The sequence below is a fragment of the Mizuhopecten yessoensis genome, unplaced genomic scaffold (genome assembly GCF_002113885.1).
Source record: "Mizuhopecten yessoensis strain PY_sf001 unplaced genomic scaffold, ASM211388v2 scaffold716353, whole genome shotgun sequence".
Classification (NCBI taxonomy): Eukaryota; Metazoa; Mollusca; class Bivalvia; order Pectinida; family Pectinidae; genus Mizuhopecten; species Mizuhopecten yessoensis.
In genome coordinates this window covers 15,253-32,329 of record NW_018480074.1, presented here as the reverse complement: position 1 = coordinate 32,329, position 17,077 = coordinate 15,253, and the positions used below count along the sequence as shown (strand labels likewise).

Below are 17,077 nucleotides of genomic sequence, written 5' to 3'. Positions count from 1 at the left end.
TTTTAATGGATACCTTGCATCACGTTGGAAATTCAGTATAAATCAAAGCCTGATCGTAAGATTTCTATCCTTTTTGTAATTTTGCTTAGCAAGCAAGTTCGACTTACTTGTTCATATACTCTCCGCGGTAATAAATTTCTCTGATCTGTAAAATCTCCCCGTTTAGCTGGTGGGTTATTTTTCAACATATTTGGGTGTATGTTGCATAGGTTTCTGCTAAAAAAATAATACAACTAAGACACGTGATGCTATTGGTGTATATTTTAATTCCATATACCAGTACAAACTAAGGCTTATACAAGCATGTGACACCGACCGGCCATCCACCGATCCATTAAGGGCCTGTCACACACTACCGATGTACCTCGCCGGGACTAAACCGGAGCAGAAAATTGACTACAGCGAGAAAATCGGCAGAGCTCCGGAGAGAAAGTACTTCAAAAATAAAATCAAAATTGACCGATGTGCTACCAAATACTACTTTTCTGTTGTTAGTACATCGGAGGCGCATCAATGCTACTTCGGTGGTATTCGGTAGTACTTTGGTATCACATCGGTACCAGTACGGTACACATTGAGGCCAACGGAGAGCCGCTGATCCATTACGGGGCGCTACCCATCAACTAAGTCATACTGGAGTACTGCCGTTGTAGTCCCGTTGCTCGCTCCGGCAGCGCAACGGCGGACATTTTTGAGCATGTTCAACGTCGCCGCCCGTTGCTAAAATTTTCGCCGATATTCTGACGATGTCCCGACGATGTCCTATCGTTCTTAGCGATGTGATACCATTGCTCTGCCGTACTAGTACCGATCCCCGAAAATCACCAAATCTGTGCTCCGGTAAAGCTCCGGCGACCCAAATCGGCTAGGTGTGACAGGCCCTTTACGTCACCTTTTAGTTAGCCTAATTGTACCCACGCCCCAGTTGTGGAGTTAGTAGGAGGCGGTGTTGTCTGTATGCATGGATTGACAGGATCACTGGAAAACAATCAACGCATTTACATCAGATTACCTTGATATAATTTTGAGGTTTCAATTTGTGAGATCAATTGCCCCGAAAATTGCTAACGAAAGATCAAATCCAACGGGGCATGTTTCTCAAAATATCAGCTAATGTCGCAAATATCCAAGGCCAACCAGCATTTTTTTTATTGTTACATGGATGTAGCACAATATCTAGTGCATCGATTTCAGTTAACTGAACACGCGTATCAAATCGTAGACCTGTTTATCATTTTATGACTGTACAAACACAACCTTAGACTTACCTACCTCAACTCACAGATGAACTGGCCGTTTTCGTAACAGGAAGTGTCCGCGAAGTAAAAGTCTACATGGTTATATAACGCCAAGCAAACGTTCCCTCCAAATCTGTTGTTAGGCTCCCCGGAACCCCAGGCGAAAAAGGCAAGAGAGGCATGGTCACTATTTCGTAACCAATGGTTACTATTACCTCGCACACCGTCAATCCAGTAGAAATGTTTGCTTGTTGGATCTGTAAGTAATTGCAAGGAATTTATAAAATATTCTCCGTGGATGTAACTTATAAGTTCATTTTGCAGACATATACATCATATTGACTTTATAATAAATCTTTGATGTGGCGACTATACTTCATACCTTTTTGTATTTAGTTGTTTGGGAGTAAACCATTTACAAGATACACTTTGTATGCGAGTTGCCTGCGATAAACGATACATTATAACAAGCTGCATGGATTTAAATGTATTGAATAATGTGGTCCATCCATATCGCCCATAAAGTATACTATGCATCATTATACCTGTTGGAAATCGCTTGACCAATGCTCTGAGGAATTCTAATTCGTAAGTATCATCCACTTGGGCTAGAGTCGCATTTTCTGACCTGCACTTCATCTGAAACAAACAAATGTGAGTTTAAAACATACCAGTTTGTATGTGTAATATCATATGTATACATGTACAGTGTACTTGATTAATTCACCCTTATCTGCAGATGGTCGTCTTTGTGCATAATCCGAATAACTAATCAGTAAATGTGACTATGCAGACCTATATTTTAACATGCAAATGCTAACCTGTGAAACTTTCGCCCAGTCAAACTTATGTCCAGTGAAACTTTCGCCCAGTCAAACTTATGTCCAGTGAAACTTTCGCCCAGTCAAACTTATGTCCAGTGAAACTTTCGCCCAGTCAAACTTATGTCCAGTGAAACTTTCGCCCAGTCAAACTTATGTCCAGTGAAACTTTCGCCCAGTCAAACTTATGTCCAGTGAAACTTTCGCCCAGTCAAACTTATGTCCAGTGAAACTTTCGCCCAGTCAAACTTATGTCCAGTGAAACTTTCGCCCAATCAAACTTTCGCCATAAGCTGTTGAAATCAGTATTTGCAAGGTGTTAATTTCTCCCTTCACATTTGCTTGCTATTTATCAAGTTGTTTACTAATATTTGCTCTAACGATAAATTCGCCCTCGTTACCAAGAGTAAAAAGGGCGGTAGTTAAACAGAGGCGAAAAATTCTCGGTATAAAGTAATTCATTACGTTTTGCTAATTGCGCTTCGTTGGTGTCAGAAAATTGTTATGTCATTCCGTCCGTTGATGTTCAATGACCTGTGAAATGTTTATTGACTAAGATGTTCAAATGATGTTATCTTCTTCTCGTACAGCAACTTTCCGAATAAGTCCTCCGTCTGACTGTCAAAGGCCGCGCAATGTATCTATTGACAGCATATCAGAAACTAGTCCAAACTATTCGAAACATCAAAGTGTGTTCAATACAAAAAAAGGAGAACAACTCCAAGAGAAACAAATACACTGGTGAAACAGAATGAAGATTTTGCATTGTCTTGTAAAGAACATAAAAAAGGAAAGCCAGTAACGGACATTTGGAAGTTCTCAGACGACATAATTTGTAATAAACATCCCATTTCCCATATTTGTTACACAGTACTGGAAGTAGGCAGGTAGAACCATTTTACACATATATGAGTTCAAGGAACTATTTCACATGACTAATCAGCTGTCTGAGGATTCTATGTTAAGATGTTGTTTGAAAACAGCAAGACATTAAACAAACCACAAAATGAACATGGAGGCAAACTCGTGACCTATCTACTCCCGTTTCTAATCTTTTACCGATGTTCATATCCAGGAATAGCAAATGCACAGCATCAGTTCGAAACATGACTTCCCGGATAATACAAGTGACGTAAACACAGAAAAAAACTCTATGTTTTTTCATCTTCTATAGAGAAATGGAAATGCCCTCAAGAAAAAAGGGATCGGGCTCTGAATTGGAACTCTTCTTCGCAGTTGTAACTTTTACCGCGGTATCCTTTACCTTAAACGAACTTGAATAACATACAAAAAACAGGTTCTTACCCCAGAGTCCCCATTTCGGTGTCGATCTTCCGAAATAAAATAGCAAGACTGGCCTCGTCAGATCCAGCCGTCTGGGCATACGGCCAAAGCTGAGAATGAAAAAAATAAAAAATACAAACTATATGTCATATGATGTTGTGCGCAGGCCAAAGCATATGCATTTAAATACGGTTCTTAAAAGTAAGATTCAAACTTTGATGAAAATGTTCGACCCCTATGAGTTTAATCTTTGCTAGAAGAAGTTTACACTTGTGATGCCTACCATATCCAAAGGCTGATCACTTGGATTCCGACAAAACAGTTATTGCTGCAATTGGTTTAGACAACTCTATCTTGAAGAGTTTGCTATTGTCGCCCTTGGTGTGCTGACATGACCGTAGCCTGGGGTGGTTGTGTGGGGTAGAGAGAGCGACAAGTGGAGAGGACACTATAAAGACGAACAAACGTTTAATGGGCTGTCACATAAATTCAGTAGATATTAGGCACAGGTGTGCAGCATTATTGAAACGACCATACACACGGGAGCACAGGTAAATAAATGTTAGAAAAAGTAGAAGCACCAAAGGAAAAGGTCCAGTGCGCGGCATTGTGATATTGTCAAGACGGTATTAGAAGAAACTAAGAAGAAAAGAAAGGTTTTTACATGTGTAGTAAACCTTTCTGGGAATAGAGTAAAAAGACAACAGCGTCTGAGTATATACAGTAAGTGGTTGGAGGCGTCTTGGGATGAGATGGACTGGTGTCATGTTATACAACAGCATGAAAACAGAAGTGGGAGAAGCTGACAGTACAGTTTGAGAATTACAACGTTGGGCACATCAAACCCACTCGTCACATCTCGGCAGATTCCGTACCTATTGATGAAGGGTACCGGAATAAGCCGAGGTTAGCCGAGTTATCAGCTAGATCTACCGAAAGGACATCTCTAACATGGAATGTTACCGACTGAGTCTTCTCATTACAATCAGCGAGAGTCCAAGCTGTTTCATGTGTTCAGCGTATCGTCAATTAGTAGTATCCTTCTGTCTAGAAGGTACACCAGATACCATGCCAAAGTTCTTAGACAGATTCCTAGCGACTAAAAATTACAGTGAGTTTGTGAGATCAGGAGGAAAATCGAAGCAGTTAAGATGGCAGAATTAAATGGTTACGATATGTCCTCGGTCTTCAATCCCCGAGTAGTATTTCCAACAGAATTATCAGCTGATTCGTTCCATGGTCTAGATCTACCCAGTAGCTAGCTATGGTTGGGTTAATAACCTATAGGACTTAAATCCACGTTTGTGATAACTCGGACAAGGTATTACCGTATCATACGAGTGAACGGTATTGATATATTCAGCACTTGAGCCACCTTTCTGTTTATATCTTTGATTAGTTGTACGACAGGTGCATGCATGGATGATACAATAATTTCAATCATAAAGGTATGACACGCCGTGTTTACTTCAAATTTCTTTGGCTGTAATAATAGTGTCACCATATGTGATATCATATAATAAACAAACATAAAATAAAAGTTCTCATATTAGCGTCTGGTTGTACACTATCGGTGAGGATTATTTATATAGATTAAATTACAAACTCTACTGATAGTAGGACATATCAAGGTTGGGCCACAATCTTTGGAGACGAATTTAGGTCTGGGATAGTAGATAAGACAGTGGAATGTCGACATCGCTATATATATATGGTGTACATACCGTCCCACAGGCACTTGTCATTATAAATACGAGTCAAATATAATAAGTAAAGAAAACAAGGACATGGCTACATTTGTTTCATTTTAGCTCTTGTGGATCGTATCAAGCCAAGTGCCTATGTTTGTACGAATGTCTAGAAGAAGTTCATACATATATATATATATAAAATAAAATGTGTTGCAGTCTGAGTCAAATCAATACTGTCAATAAAACATCTCCCATTATGCAGATAAAAAAAACCCAGATGAACAAACCATTTTTTCATACTTACCAATTTGTGCAATGCCTAAGGAGATAACTAGTGACTTAAGTGACACCATTGCGTAAACTCTAACAGCTTGTAATATTCTAATAGATAAGGGACGGATCAATAGACACCAGGGGCTTAAATAACTGGGTCTGTTTACATGACGCGTGACGTTTAATATCGGGGTTAAAATACAGTTAAAACTTGCTATATCCATATAATCCCACACTTTAACTGTTTTATCATAACAATATGGACCGCTGATACATTTTTAAAGTAATACCCCAAGCAATATCTGCTATTTCACAATCATCTGCATGGAAGAAGTAAGAGAGGCAATGGTAGTAGCATACCATTATAGGTACATGTCGCAAAGGAGAAAAATAGTCTTATGAACTTAATGTATTCTAATTCGTGACAGGTACCAATACATGCATTCACTGAAGGAGAATGGGGAACTAAACTCTCAACTCCCAAACAGACGACATTCGCTCTCATCAGATAGCACTGCCTACAAGCGACCCAGACGTACAGGTAACACGCCAGGTAGGATCCAGTCCAGAGATAAAGGATTAGAAGAACCTGGACACGACCAAAGCGAGATTGCATCCTTACAGGAGTACCGAAAGAGGCAGGCAGAGAAATGACCCTGTCACTTTCTCTTTAATTTAACACTCTAAACCACTGGAGGGATGGATGTAAACATTACCAAAATAACTTAAATACAGAAACACGAGTAATTATAGATCAGAGTCTCTCGACAACGTGATTTGTACTTATGTTTATAGACAATTATCCTTACCCTATCCAGCACATAATGTACTTCTTTTCCTCAGTCAAGTGTCAACGTGTTAATTTGGTAAATTGGTGTGTAAATAGCGAACAGAGCGCCAGTGTGCTTCCTCCACACTTACATTGGGTTGCTAAACAGTACCGGGCTTGTTAACATACCAATAACGGTAAATTATGTGTTTATACAAACTAGTACGATTAACATGAAAGATTGTTAGAGTGTTAACGTTGTTGTGTGTAACTATCTTATCACCAACGGTCCAAAGTAGTTTAAACATACGGCCAAACAAAAACTAACTGATAAGTACATTAAAATGTTCATTTTCTAATCGAGTACCATTACAGACCGTTACTACATGTATAAGGGGTCACACATGACCGTAGATATTATTATTGGAGTATCGTTCCTGTTTTTAAAGAAAAAATAACGTCACTAAGTCATCTACATATTTTCATAAACTTTGTTATCCATTTTGCGATCTGTTTATCAAATTCTAAATTTTCAAATATCAGTTCTAAAGTAAAACAATGCAACAGTAATCGATGTTCCATCATCAGTTAATAAGTTTTTAAATGGAAATATATACGGGTAAAATATAATAAATTCCAAAGACCCATTATTTTACTTCATTGCATGAACAGATGGTAATTTTCAAGAAATATCCCTTTCAAAGAACTTTTTTCTGAACATATATGCATTTTTGGGTCAGAAATCTAGTGAACGAGTTTTAAACGTATTGCAACGCAAAAGAGATAACAATGACGATTATGGACTTCATGTGACGTCAAAGGCAAGCCAATTTTACATTTATTCAAAGAGCCATGTCAATCCCGAATGTTATAAAACTACATACGTTGTCTTATGTATTATATGAGGTATCTTATAAAGTATATAAAATACATGATGTAGTAGACGAGATATCTAATTTAGTATAAAGAGATATCTTATGGAATATATGAGATCTCTTAAGTTGTATACTATATATCGTATACTGTATACTAAATAAAACATCTCCTATAGAATATGTAGAACATGGGGTATCTTATTTATTACGCATGATATATCATATATATGAGATATACATTGTATATGAAATATCTTATGCAATATATACCAATAAGATATCTTATATATTATACTAGATATCTTATGTAATATGATGTAATACAGGATCGACATTGCTACTTGAATAAATGATAAGTTGACTTGCTATAGATGTATGTCCGCTATTTTCGAATCTTGTCTCAGCAATACCATTTTTAGGCCGAAGGCTGAGGTGAATACATAGATGAATTTCTCAGACTAGGTCCATGAATCAACAGCTTTGGTCATGCCAAGTTTGGGTGAAGCCGGAGTTCCCGGAGAAAAACCACCGACCTACGGCCAGTACCTGGCGACTGCCCCACGTAGGTTTCGACGCCTAAACTACTTGACCACCGCGGCCCCCATCATCGATAGACAGAAACTGTAAAAGGTATAGGTGTTCTATGAAAATGTACGCAGTTGCGAAAAATTCAAGACTAAATATATCGTCGTTCTCTTAAGCTACATTCTAATAAACATATCACTGTACAATTTTTCTGTTTGTTGAGAAACAATCTCATGATTCTGTAAAACTTACAGCAACCGGTTCACTAAAATCAAGACTTTTCGTCAATAACTGAGCAAAAGTATTTAAGATTTTAAAACGAATGGTACTTAAATCCTTCCAACAGATCACATAAAAATAGTTTTGCATTACTCTTTGAAGTCGTCCCCAAAAGTGTTTTCATTAATAAAGTACTTTTTAGCTTATGAGCAATTTAGTTGAAATGATAACATAAACAATTTCATAGTAACTATATGTAAGAAGACATGTATTTTTGAGACAGATTTTAGTTTACAAAAATAAGGAACTGCGTCTACAACAACAGGTAACATAAGTTATAAACATCCGTTTGTCACTCGTAGGAATCGAACGTCAATTTATTGATCCATAAACGACACTTCCGGTCCACGTTAATTTGTGTACTGTCCAATTCGTTCAGCATCTGCGCAAACGTTTTAACTGGATTGCCAGAGGTCTTTGGCGCGTAGGCGGGGTTAGATAACAGTTTGGGACGATCTTCTTTTGTCCGAGGAACAAGTTTCTGTCCACCGTTAGAATGGGCCTGCTGGATGTTCTTTTTTAGACTTTTACAAGTGTCTGACGACGCTTGGAAGGAATTGTGAGACACTTCCTGTTCACTTGGGGCCAGCTTTGTTTTCAACGCATATCTGTTCGGGTGTAACATCCGGTCTATCCTGCTCAGCATCACTGATGTCTGTTCGCGTTCTATCATCTGTTGGTCGATGACGTCTGGCGCGATTTCCGCGTCCGGTGACGGACCAACCGGATGTATGACTGCCACCATCCCATTCCGCGATGACCGGAAGTCGGTGTTTGTTTTTATTTGTCGGTCCTTGAAGTCCGAGCTTACTCGGCTCATTAAGACTCCCTTTTTGGGACTTGGTTTCTGAACTTTCCGGTTTGCATCGCCAAACGAAAATGTTTGTTGTATATCACCTTTTTTAAGAGTCACCTTTTCAGCCAAAGGATCGATGTTCGATCCCCATTGGTTAAACAAATGCGTTCCTCTCAGAGAATTCACGCCATAGTGTCCGCCCAGTCTCTCAGATTGCACACGATCTGTTAACAATTTCCCGTTTATTTTCGGGATTTGTTCGGAATGAATCCTACGTTTTGACTTTACCCTGTTTGAAACACTGTCATCTCCCTGCTGGTATGATCCGTTTAGAATGAATGTATATTCTTTAAGAGGACCCACTGACACTTGCCTTGTGCTTATGTTCCTAGGTTCGAGTTTGTTCCAGTGCTTCTCCGCTAGACTGTCGATTTGACGAAGATACTGTTTCCCGCGCGCTACGTCACTGAGACGACGTTCACGAGCTTGCGTTTCCAAATCCATATTGTAAATGTTACAGAGAGTTCCTTAAAACTTAGTGAATAATCCTTCACAGACTTTTATCCAGTTTTAATACCACTTTCTCAGCTATCATCCACAGAAATCATAATCCATCCTCGGCGGTGGTATTGCCAGCGTTGAGGACAGCCTAGTCGTTAAATAAAATGGCTCGAGCCGGTATGGTCATGAGCTTATTGACAGTTGGAACCACGTCAACAGGGTTTTGTCCTGTAAACACTGATGAGATATCCGATACTCAATATATAACGCAGTGACGTCTAGCTTTAATGTTTATACCTCAGTGAATTGAGCAATAAAATGCAACTTAATGCAAATACCTAGCAAAGCACGCGATTGCTTTTCATGATCAGCTCGCCCGGCATGCGATAAGCGCGCTCATTGAAATGGATTTACACTCCATCAGCGGGTTTCCAAAGGTGAATACTTCCTTGAACTAACGGCTTTGGAAAAAAATTACTAGAACTCTTTCAATCATACTAGTTCGTGTAGATAAATATCTACTTGTAAATTCCAGCACAGCCCACTTGTCACATAATATATACGTGTCTGTAGGTCTACTCGACTCACGAATGTGCCTCTCAACTTCGTTACGTAGATCCCAACTTCTCTCAGGGCCGTCCCAGCGGTTCATCAATTACGTCCGGGCAACGACGAGCACCAGGCTAAACAATCGATAGGCTAACGATAGGGTTTGTAACAAACCTTATCTGGACTGCTGTAGAGGAAAGTTTGCTTTCCCTACTCAGTAACACGAGTCAATATTCTCACAATACACAATATTGCCCCTGTCATCTAGGCCAGGCTATTGGACACATGTCAAATATTTTTACAACGTATTTGGTTTAGAAGTAAAATTCTTGTCGTAAAATGTGAACTTATAATGTCAACAAGTTAATCTACCGACGTTAAACAAATCCGTGTTCACACCTGTGCGTGGTACCTGATCGCTAATACACACCTGTGTTTTTTTAAAATTATAAGTCCATTCACATGTCTTGTAACTAATTAACGCCAATGTAACTACTCTTCCGTTATATAAGTACAGTTAAGCACGCCTTAGCTGATCTCCGCCCGAGCGCTTCGGTCTACGATCATCTCAAGTGTCGACCTGGTCCTGTTCGCGCCACTAGCTCTCAAAGACCGCCATTATTTAGGGGTCGCTGCTCTTCAAAGGGTTCGATCTACAAGCACAAATGCTCACGAGTAATTATCTAGGTCTGTCAATAACGAAATTATTAAGTGTCAGAGCTTTGAAATTTCTTTTGTAAAAAATATCAAAAAAAGCTAACAAAATACAACCTGTTGAGATTTATATAAACTTACCTTCACGACGTTAACGGGAATTATTAACTGTTTGAGGGTCGTTATCTGCGACAAATTTACAATTATGTAGATAAAATTAAAACGACATATTCAGACTACAGTGTAACCACGAAATTAGATTGTTATCTAAGTCCGTGGTGTAACTTATAGGTGCTGAATGGCACAATTTGTTAAGTTTTTTGTTCCATCAAATATAGACCTGTATGTACGGTGTATATATATTTGTATCAATAACACTTACCAGAGCCATTTTGTGGCCATAAATGCCCGTAAGTACAAGTTACCATTGTAGATTGTTTCATCAAGCAATAGCGCCGATTGGCCAGGCTATCTCCGGGAGTCCATATAGGGACATTAGCACTATCGTCAACAAAAATTGATCTTCGGGTGAAATTTGAACAGAGACAAAGGCGTTATTGAGTGAAAGATAAACAGTAAAAATCTACAGTAATATTCCCTTTGATCCTAACAAGTTATATCAATAAAAGTAACACTTGTTTTAAAATACCAGTACGGGGAATATCTCCACACGCTTCGTGGATAATCTATCTGATTAAATAAACACCAAGTACAGAATTGCATTGTTCACAGTTAAAACGGACGTTTGATGTCGTTTATATATATTCTTAATTTCATAAACACTTTTTAATCAATTTTTTTAAACAAAAAAAAAGCTTTTCCAACGACCTAGGAAGGACGTGTGATCAGTGACCTAAGTTCTAAGTCCCCAGAATGATATTCGTTCTTGGGTCTAATTTCTTATTCCGAGTCCTAGGACTTATTTACTATCAGGGATCCAGTAGATACTTCTTAGTCCCGGGAACTACGTATGGCCATGGACCTAGTGTCCTATTCTTAGTCCCGTGAACTACGTATGGCCATGGACCTAGTGTCCTATTCTTAGTCCCGTGAACTACGTATGGCCATGGACCTAGTGTCCTATTCTTAGTCCCGTGAACTACGTATGGCCATGGACCTAGTGTCCTATTCTTAGTCCCGTGAACTACGTATGGCCATGGACCTAGTGTCCTATTCTTAGTCCCGTGAACTACGTATGGCCATGGACCTAGTGTCCTATTCTTAGTCCCGTGAACTACGTATGGCCATGGACCTAGTGTCCTATTCTTAGTCCCGTGAACTACGTATGGCCATGGACCTAGTGTCCTATTCTTAGTCCCGTGAACTACGTATGGCCATGGACCTAGTGTCCTATTCTTAGTCCCGTGAACTACGTATGGCCATGGACCTAGTGTCCTATTCTTAGTCCCGTGAACTACGTATGGCCATGGACCTAGTGTCCTATTCTTAGTCCCGTGAACTACGTATGGCCATGGACCTAGTGTCCTATTCTTAGTCCCGTGAACTACGTATGGCCATGGACCTAGTGTCCTATTCTTAGTCCCGTGAACTACGTATGGCCATGGACCTAGTGTCCTATTCTTAGTCCCGTGAACTACGTATGGCCATGGACCTAGTGTCCTATTCTTAGTCCCGTGAACTACGTATGGCCATGGACCTAGTGTCCTATTCTTAGTCCCGTGAACTACGTATGGCCATGGACCTAGTGTCCTATTCTTAGTCCCGTGAACTACGTATGGCCATGGACCTAGTGTCCTATTCTTAGTCCCGTGAACTACGTATGGCCATGGACCTAGTGTCCTATTCTTAGTCCCGTGAACTACGTATGGCCATGGACCTAGTGTCCTATTCTTAGTCCCGTGAACTACGTATGGCCATGGACCTAGTGTCCTATTCTTAGTCCCGTGAACTACGTATGGCCATGGACCTAGTGTCCTATTCTTAGTCCCGTGAACTACGTATGGCCATGGACCTAGTGTCCTATTCTTAGTCCCGTGAACTACGTATGGCCATGGACCTAGTGTCCTATTCTTAGTCCCGTGAACTACGTATGGCCATGGACCTAGTGTCCTATTCTTAGTCCCGTGAACTACGTATGGCCATGGACCTAGTGTCCTATTCTTAGTCCCGTGAACTACGTATGGCCATGGACCTAGTGTCCTATTCTTAGTCCCGTGAACTACGTATGGCCATGGACCTAGTGTCCTATTCTTAGTCCCGTGAACTACGTATGGCCATGGACCTAGTGTCCTATTCTTAGTCCCGTGAACTACGTATGGCCATGGACCTAGTGTCCTATTCTTAGTCCCGTGAACTACGTATGGCCATGGACCTAGTGTCCTATTCTTAGTCCCGTGAACTACGTATGGCCATGGACCTAGTGTCCTATTCTTAGTCCCGTGAACTACGTATGGCCATGGACCTAGTGTCCTATTCTTAGTCCCGTGAACTACGTATGGCCATGGACCTAGTGTCCTATTCTTAGTCCCGTGAACTACGTATGGCCATGGACCTAGTGTCCTATTCTTAGTCCCGTGAACTACGTATGGCCATGGACCTAGTGTCCTATTCTTAGTCCCGTGAACTACGTATGGCCATGGACCTAGTGTCCTATTCTTAGTCCCGGGAACTACGTATGGCCATGGACCTAGTGTCCTATTCTTAGTCCCGGGAACTACGTATGGCCATGGACCTAGTGTCCTATTCTTAGTCCCGGGAACTACGTATGGCCATGGACCTAGTGTCCTATTCTTAGTCCCGGGAACTACGTATGGCCATGGACCTAGTGTCCTATTCTTAGTCCCGGGAACTACGTATGGCCATGGACCTAGTGTCCTATTCTTAGTCCCGGGAACTACGTATGGCCATGGACCTAGTGTCCTATTCTTAGTCCCGGGAACTACGTATGGCCATGGACCTAGTGTCCTATTCTTAGTCCCGGGAACTACGTATGGCCATGGACCTAGTGTCCTATTCTTAGTCCCGGGAACTACGTATGGCCATGGACCTAGTGTCCTATTCTTAGTCCCGGGAACTACGTATGGCCATGGACCTAGTGTCCTATTCTTAGTCCCGGGAACTACGTATGGCCATGGACCTAGTGTCCTATTCTTAGTCCCGGGAACTATGTATGGCCATGGACCTAGTGTCCTATTCTTAGTCCCGGGAACTATGTATGGCCATGGACCTAGTGTCCTATTCTTAGTCCCGGGAACTATGTATGGCCATGGACCTAGTGTCCTATTCTTAGTCCTGGGAACTTCGTATGGCCATGGACCTAGTGTCCTATTCTAAGTTCCGGAAAGGACATGGACCCTGCAACCTGTCCCATTCAGTCATAGGGATGGATGGCATGCAATGAAAATCTAATGTCTTTGTCTCATGAATGTTGTTAGAACAGGGACATGATGTCTCATTCTTAGGCAAAGGAATTACGGACGACCCGAGATCTAATGTATAATGAATTCTTAGTCCGAGGAATTAAGTTCGACAGAGGACCAAACTCAACCCCAGGAAATCCTAATAATATTTTTTTTTAATTTAACAAAATCAGTTCCCTGGTTTCTTTAAAGGTACTTCCACACAACAGGCCACTGGACATTCAGTTTTGATCCCAACTCTCCATAGGACATCCTCGATATCCAGGGGTTACGCTCACTTTAGAGAGCGAAAGAGAGCGTAACCCCTGGATATCGAGGATGTCCATAGGAGTAATCTTCATCTCGTTGGTGGTCAGCCTGTGAAGTCTATTAGATATCCGTGGTGGAAGTATACCAAACAGGGAACGATCTAGGTGTAAGGTACCTTTAGCTTCTTTTGTTATACCACAAATCAAGATCAACTACATGTAGGATCCTCGTGACCACACAAGCTAAAAGTAATGTTAAGTTTTAGCAATGTAGATGACGGATGGAGGAACACAACTATTCCAGCATATACTACTGATTATAACTTTGTTAATGGGAACTTGTACAGAAGGAACCTTTCAACAGAAATCCAAAGGGTCCATCTGGATTGATCATAGTAATAACGACCGTTCAATGCGACTGAATTTGTAAGCTCATCAAAGACCATTGACCATTTCGATTCATTCTGTATGATTGGTACATGCAACAAAACTATACATAATAAAAGTACCAAATCATCGTGACTCACAGTTTTTTTTCGAAGAATTTCACACTTTGTGCATAAACCATACTGCATTGTATAAACGGGATGAACAATGGGCAGATTGGTTGTAAAGGATTTAGGTGCTATTAACAACTAAGGTCATTTAAGGACATGCCTTCGTATGTGTAATGTATGCATGTATGTTTGCTAGAGTCCGGGTATGTTGGCGCCTCCTTATATAAATATAAATACGTCGTTATAAATACGCGACAGCACGGATCTAATGCTGGACATTAAGCAGGGAACAGCTATTAGCATGTTAAGGACTTTGGCATTCTCGCCGTAGGGACAGAACCCATTGCCTACCACTCGGACAGAAAAGTCTCCGATATAAGAAACGCAAACATAAACATATTCAAATATATTTTAATGTTTTACATACTAATAAGACATTTAAACAAATGCAGTTGATACTTATCAGATATTATCACACAACTACATAAAAAGTTGGTTATAAACTTTGTAGACTATGACTTATTGTCAATTAATAAATTAAGAAATAAACCCAGTTTAATCAAGCTATCTAGGTATAAAACCTGGCAATGGATGCTGGAGGTACTGCAACAAACTGATAAGATACTTGAGTAAAGACAATTAATGTATTCTATAAATATACAGCTCTGTATAACATGTATGTACAATGTTTAAACTTACATCTCTACAAAACAGTATAACATGTCAAACTGACACTTAATAATACTGTATTATACAATGTAAAACGTCTAAACTGACACCTGTATAACACAGTGTAACATGTCAAACTGACACTTAATAATACTGTATAATACAATGTAAAATGTCTAAGCTGACACCTGTGTAACACAGTATAACATGTCAAACTGACACTTAGTAATACTGTATAATACAATGTAAAATGTCTAAACTGACACCTGTGTAACACAGTGTAACATGTCAAACAGACACTTAATAATACTGTATAACACAATGTAAAATGTCTAAACTGACACCTGTGTAACACAGTGTAACATGTCAAACTGACACTTAATAATACTGTATAATACAATGTTAAATGTCTAAACTGACACCTGTGTAACACAGTATAACATGTCCAAACTGACTCAGTGTAGTAGTGTTACCTGTCTCCACTGATGTCCTGTGTAAGTGACATTTGTCTAGATTGGCCCCCCTGTATAATATAGTATGATTTGTGTAAACAGGCTTTTTATCGTACTGTAAAACATGTCTAAACTGACAGAACCTGTATACTTCATCATTACCGACACTTTCCATGGAACAGTATAAACCTTCTAAACTGAATCTTAACAATACATTATCACATGTCCAAACTAAATCTCATAACACTGGAAAGCATGTCAGTCTAAACTGACCATCTGTAGAATACAGTATACCAGTATAAACAGACAATCTGTATAATACAGTATACCTGTATAAACTGACCATCTGTACAATACAGTATACCTGTATAAACAGACTATCTGTATAATACAGTATACCTGTATAAACTGACCATCTGTACAATACAGTATACCTGTATAAACAGACTATCTGTATAATACAGTACACATGTATACACAAACAATCTGTATATTACAGTATACCTGTTTAAACAGACAATCTGTATGATACAGTATCTCTGTATAAGCAGACAATCTGTATAATAGTTTACCTGTATAAACAGACAATCTGTATAATACAGTATACCTTCTTTAGCAGACAATCTGTATAATACAGTTTACTTGTATAAGCAGACATTCTGTATAATACAGGAGAACCTGTCTAAACTGACATTCTGTATTTTACAATTATACCTGTCTAAAGTGACACTTTTTTCATAGTAAAGTGTAATATGCCTTAACTGAATCCTGTACAATACATTATCACATGTTAGTCTTAAACTTCTAAAGTAAAGCATGACAATCTGTATAATACAGTAGAACCTGTCTTAACCGACACCTGTATATAAGTGCAGTCCATTGTTAAGAATCCATCATATTGCAAACAAAACACTTATTTTGAACAACGATTGTTTCTCCTGGTCCCTAAATGCATAAGCTTGATATTTCTTTCACTTTTTTTTAACCAAACACCATAGACAGATTCACAACTGCTAACTGAAATTTAAGAGAAATATAAACTGCATTTTGAAATGCTGTTCTTTTTTTAAAGAATTCCTGCTTTTTATTGCCAAGAAATACAAATTACAAAATGGAACAAAAATTTCAAAAATAACAGTAAAAAAATTAAAAGTATAAACTCGCTTAAAATGCCTTTTGATTGACATAAATGAATATTCATACGGTTACAAAACATCTATTTAAATACACTAAAATTGTAAAAGCACAAATGTTAATAAGAAGGCCACAAGTTTCATCAGAAAACAATTACCAGTAAAAGATACCCAAAAATCCCTCAAAACTTACCAAACCAGATCTATGCTTAACTTTGAAATTCTTAAAAATTGTCAACATGTTTGATTTTGGTATTTAAAGGTAAACTTCCATATCATATTTTGTTGATACACTTCTACAGCCTAACGATCAAATAGTTTATTATATTTTCAAAAAAATATAACGCAAAAAAAACTTCTTAACCCATGCTGAGAAATGTTGACCTGAAGGCATAACTCCTTTAGAAAGACCTTCCAGTTATCTAATGCAAATTTAAAATACT

The 17,077-nt window shown here is 39.2% G+C and overlaps 2 protein-coding genes across 4 annotated transcripts; both read right to left on the bottom strand.

The window, feature by feature from the left end:
- Nucleotides 1–248: 248 nt before the first annotated feature.
- Nucleotides 249–7,416, bottom strand: LOC110443612 (L-selectin-like). 3 transcript variants are annotated; one of them, XM_021487928.1, is made up of 5 exons: nt 7,362–7,416; nt 3,365–3,453; nt 1,784–1,877; nt 1,273–1,495; nt 249–978 (listed from the first exon to the last, which is right to left on the bottom strand). In XM_021487928.1, exons 3-5 carry the CDS (start codon nt 1,875–1,877, stop codon nt 900–902), a joined length of 396 nt encoding a protein of 131 aa, XP_021343603.1. In that variant the 5' UTR covers nt 3,365–3,453; nt 7,362–7,416; the 3' UTR covers nt 249–899. The 3 variants fall into 3 exon arrangements, with proteins under 3 accessions (XP_021343603.1, XP_021343604.1, XP_021343602.1); XM_021487929.1 differs by lacking the exon at nt 7,362–7,416 and adding an exon at nt 6,117–6,136; XM_021487927.1 differs by lacking the exon at nt 7,362–7,416 and adding an exon at nt 5,339–5,417.
- Nucleotides 7,417–7,740: 324 nt separating this feature from the next.
- On the bottom strand, nt 7,741–10,132 carry LOC110443599. Its single transcript, XM_021487904.1, has one exon. It carries the CDS (start codon nt 9,053–9,055, stop codon nt 8,048–8,050), a length of 1,008 nt encoding a protein of 335 aa, XP_021343579.1. The 5' UTR covers nt 9,056–10,132; the 3' UTR covers nt 7,741–8,047.
- Nucleotides 10,133–17,077: the final 6,945 nt, after the last annotated feature.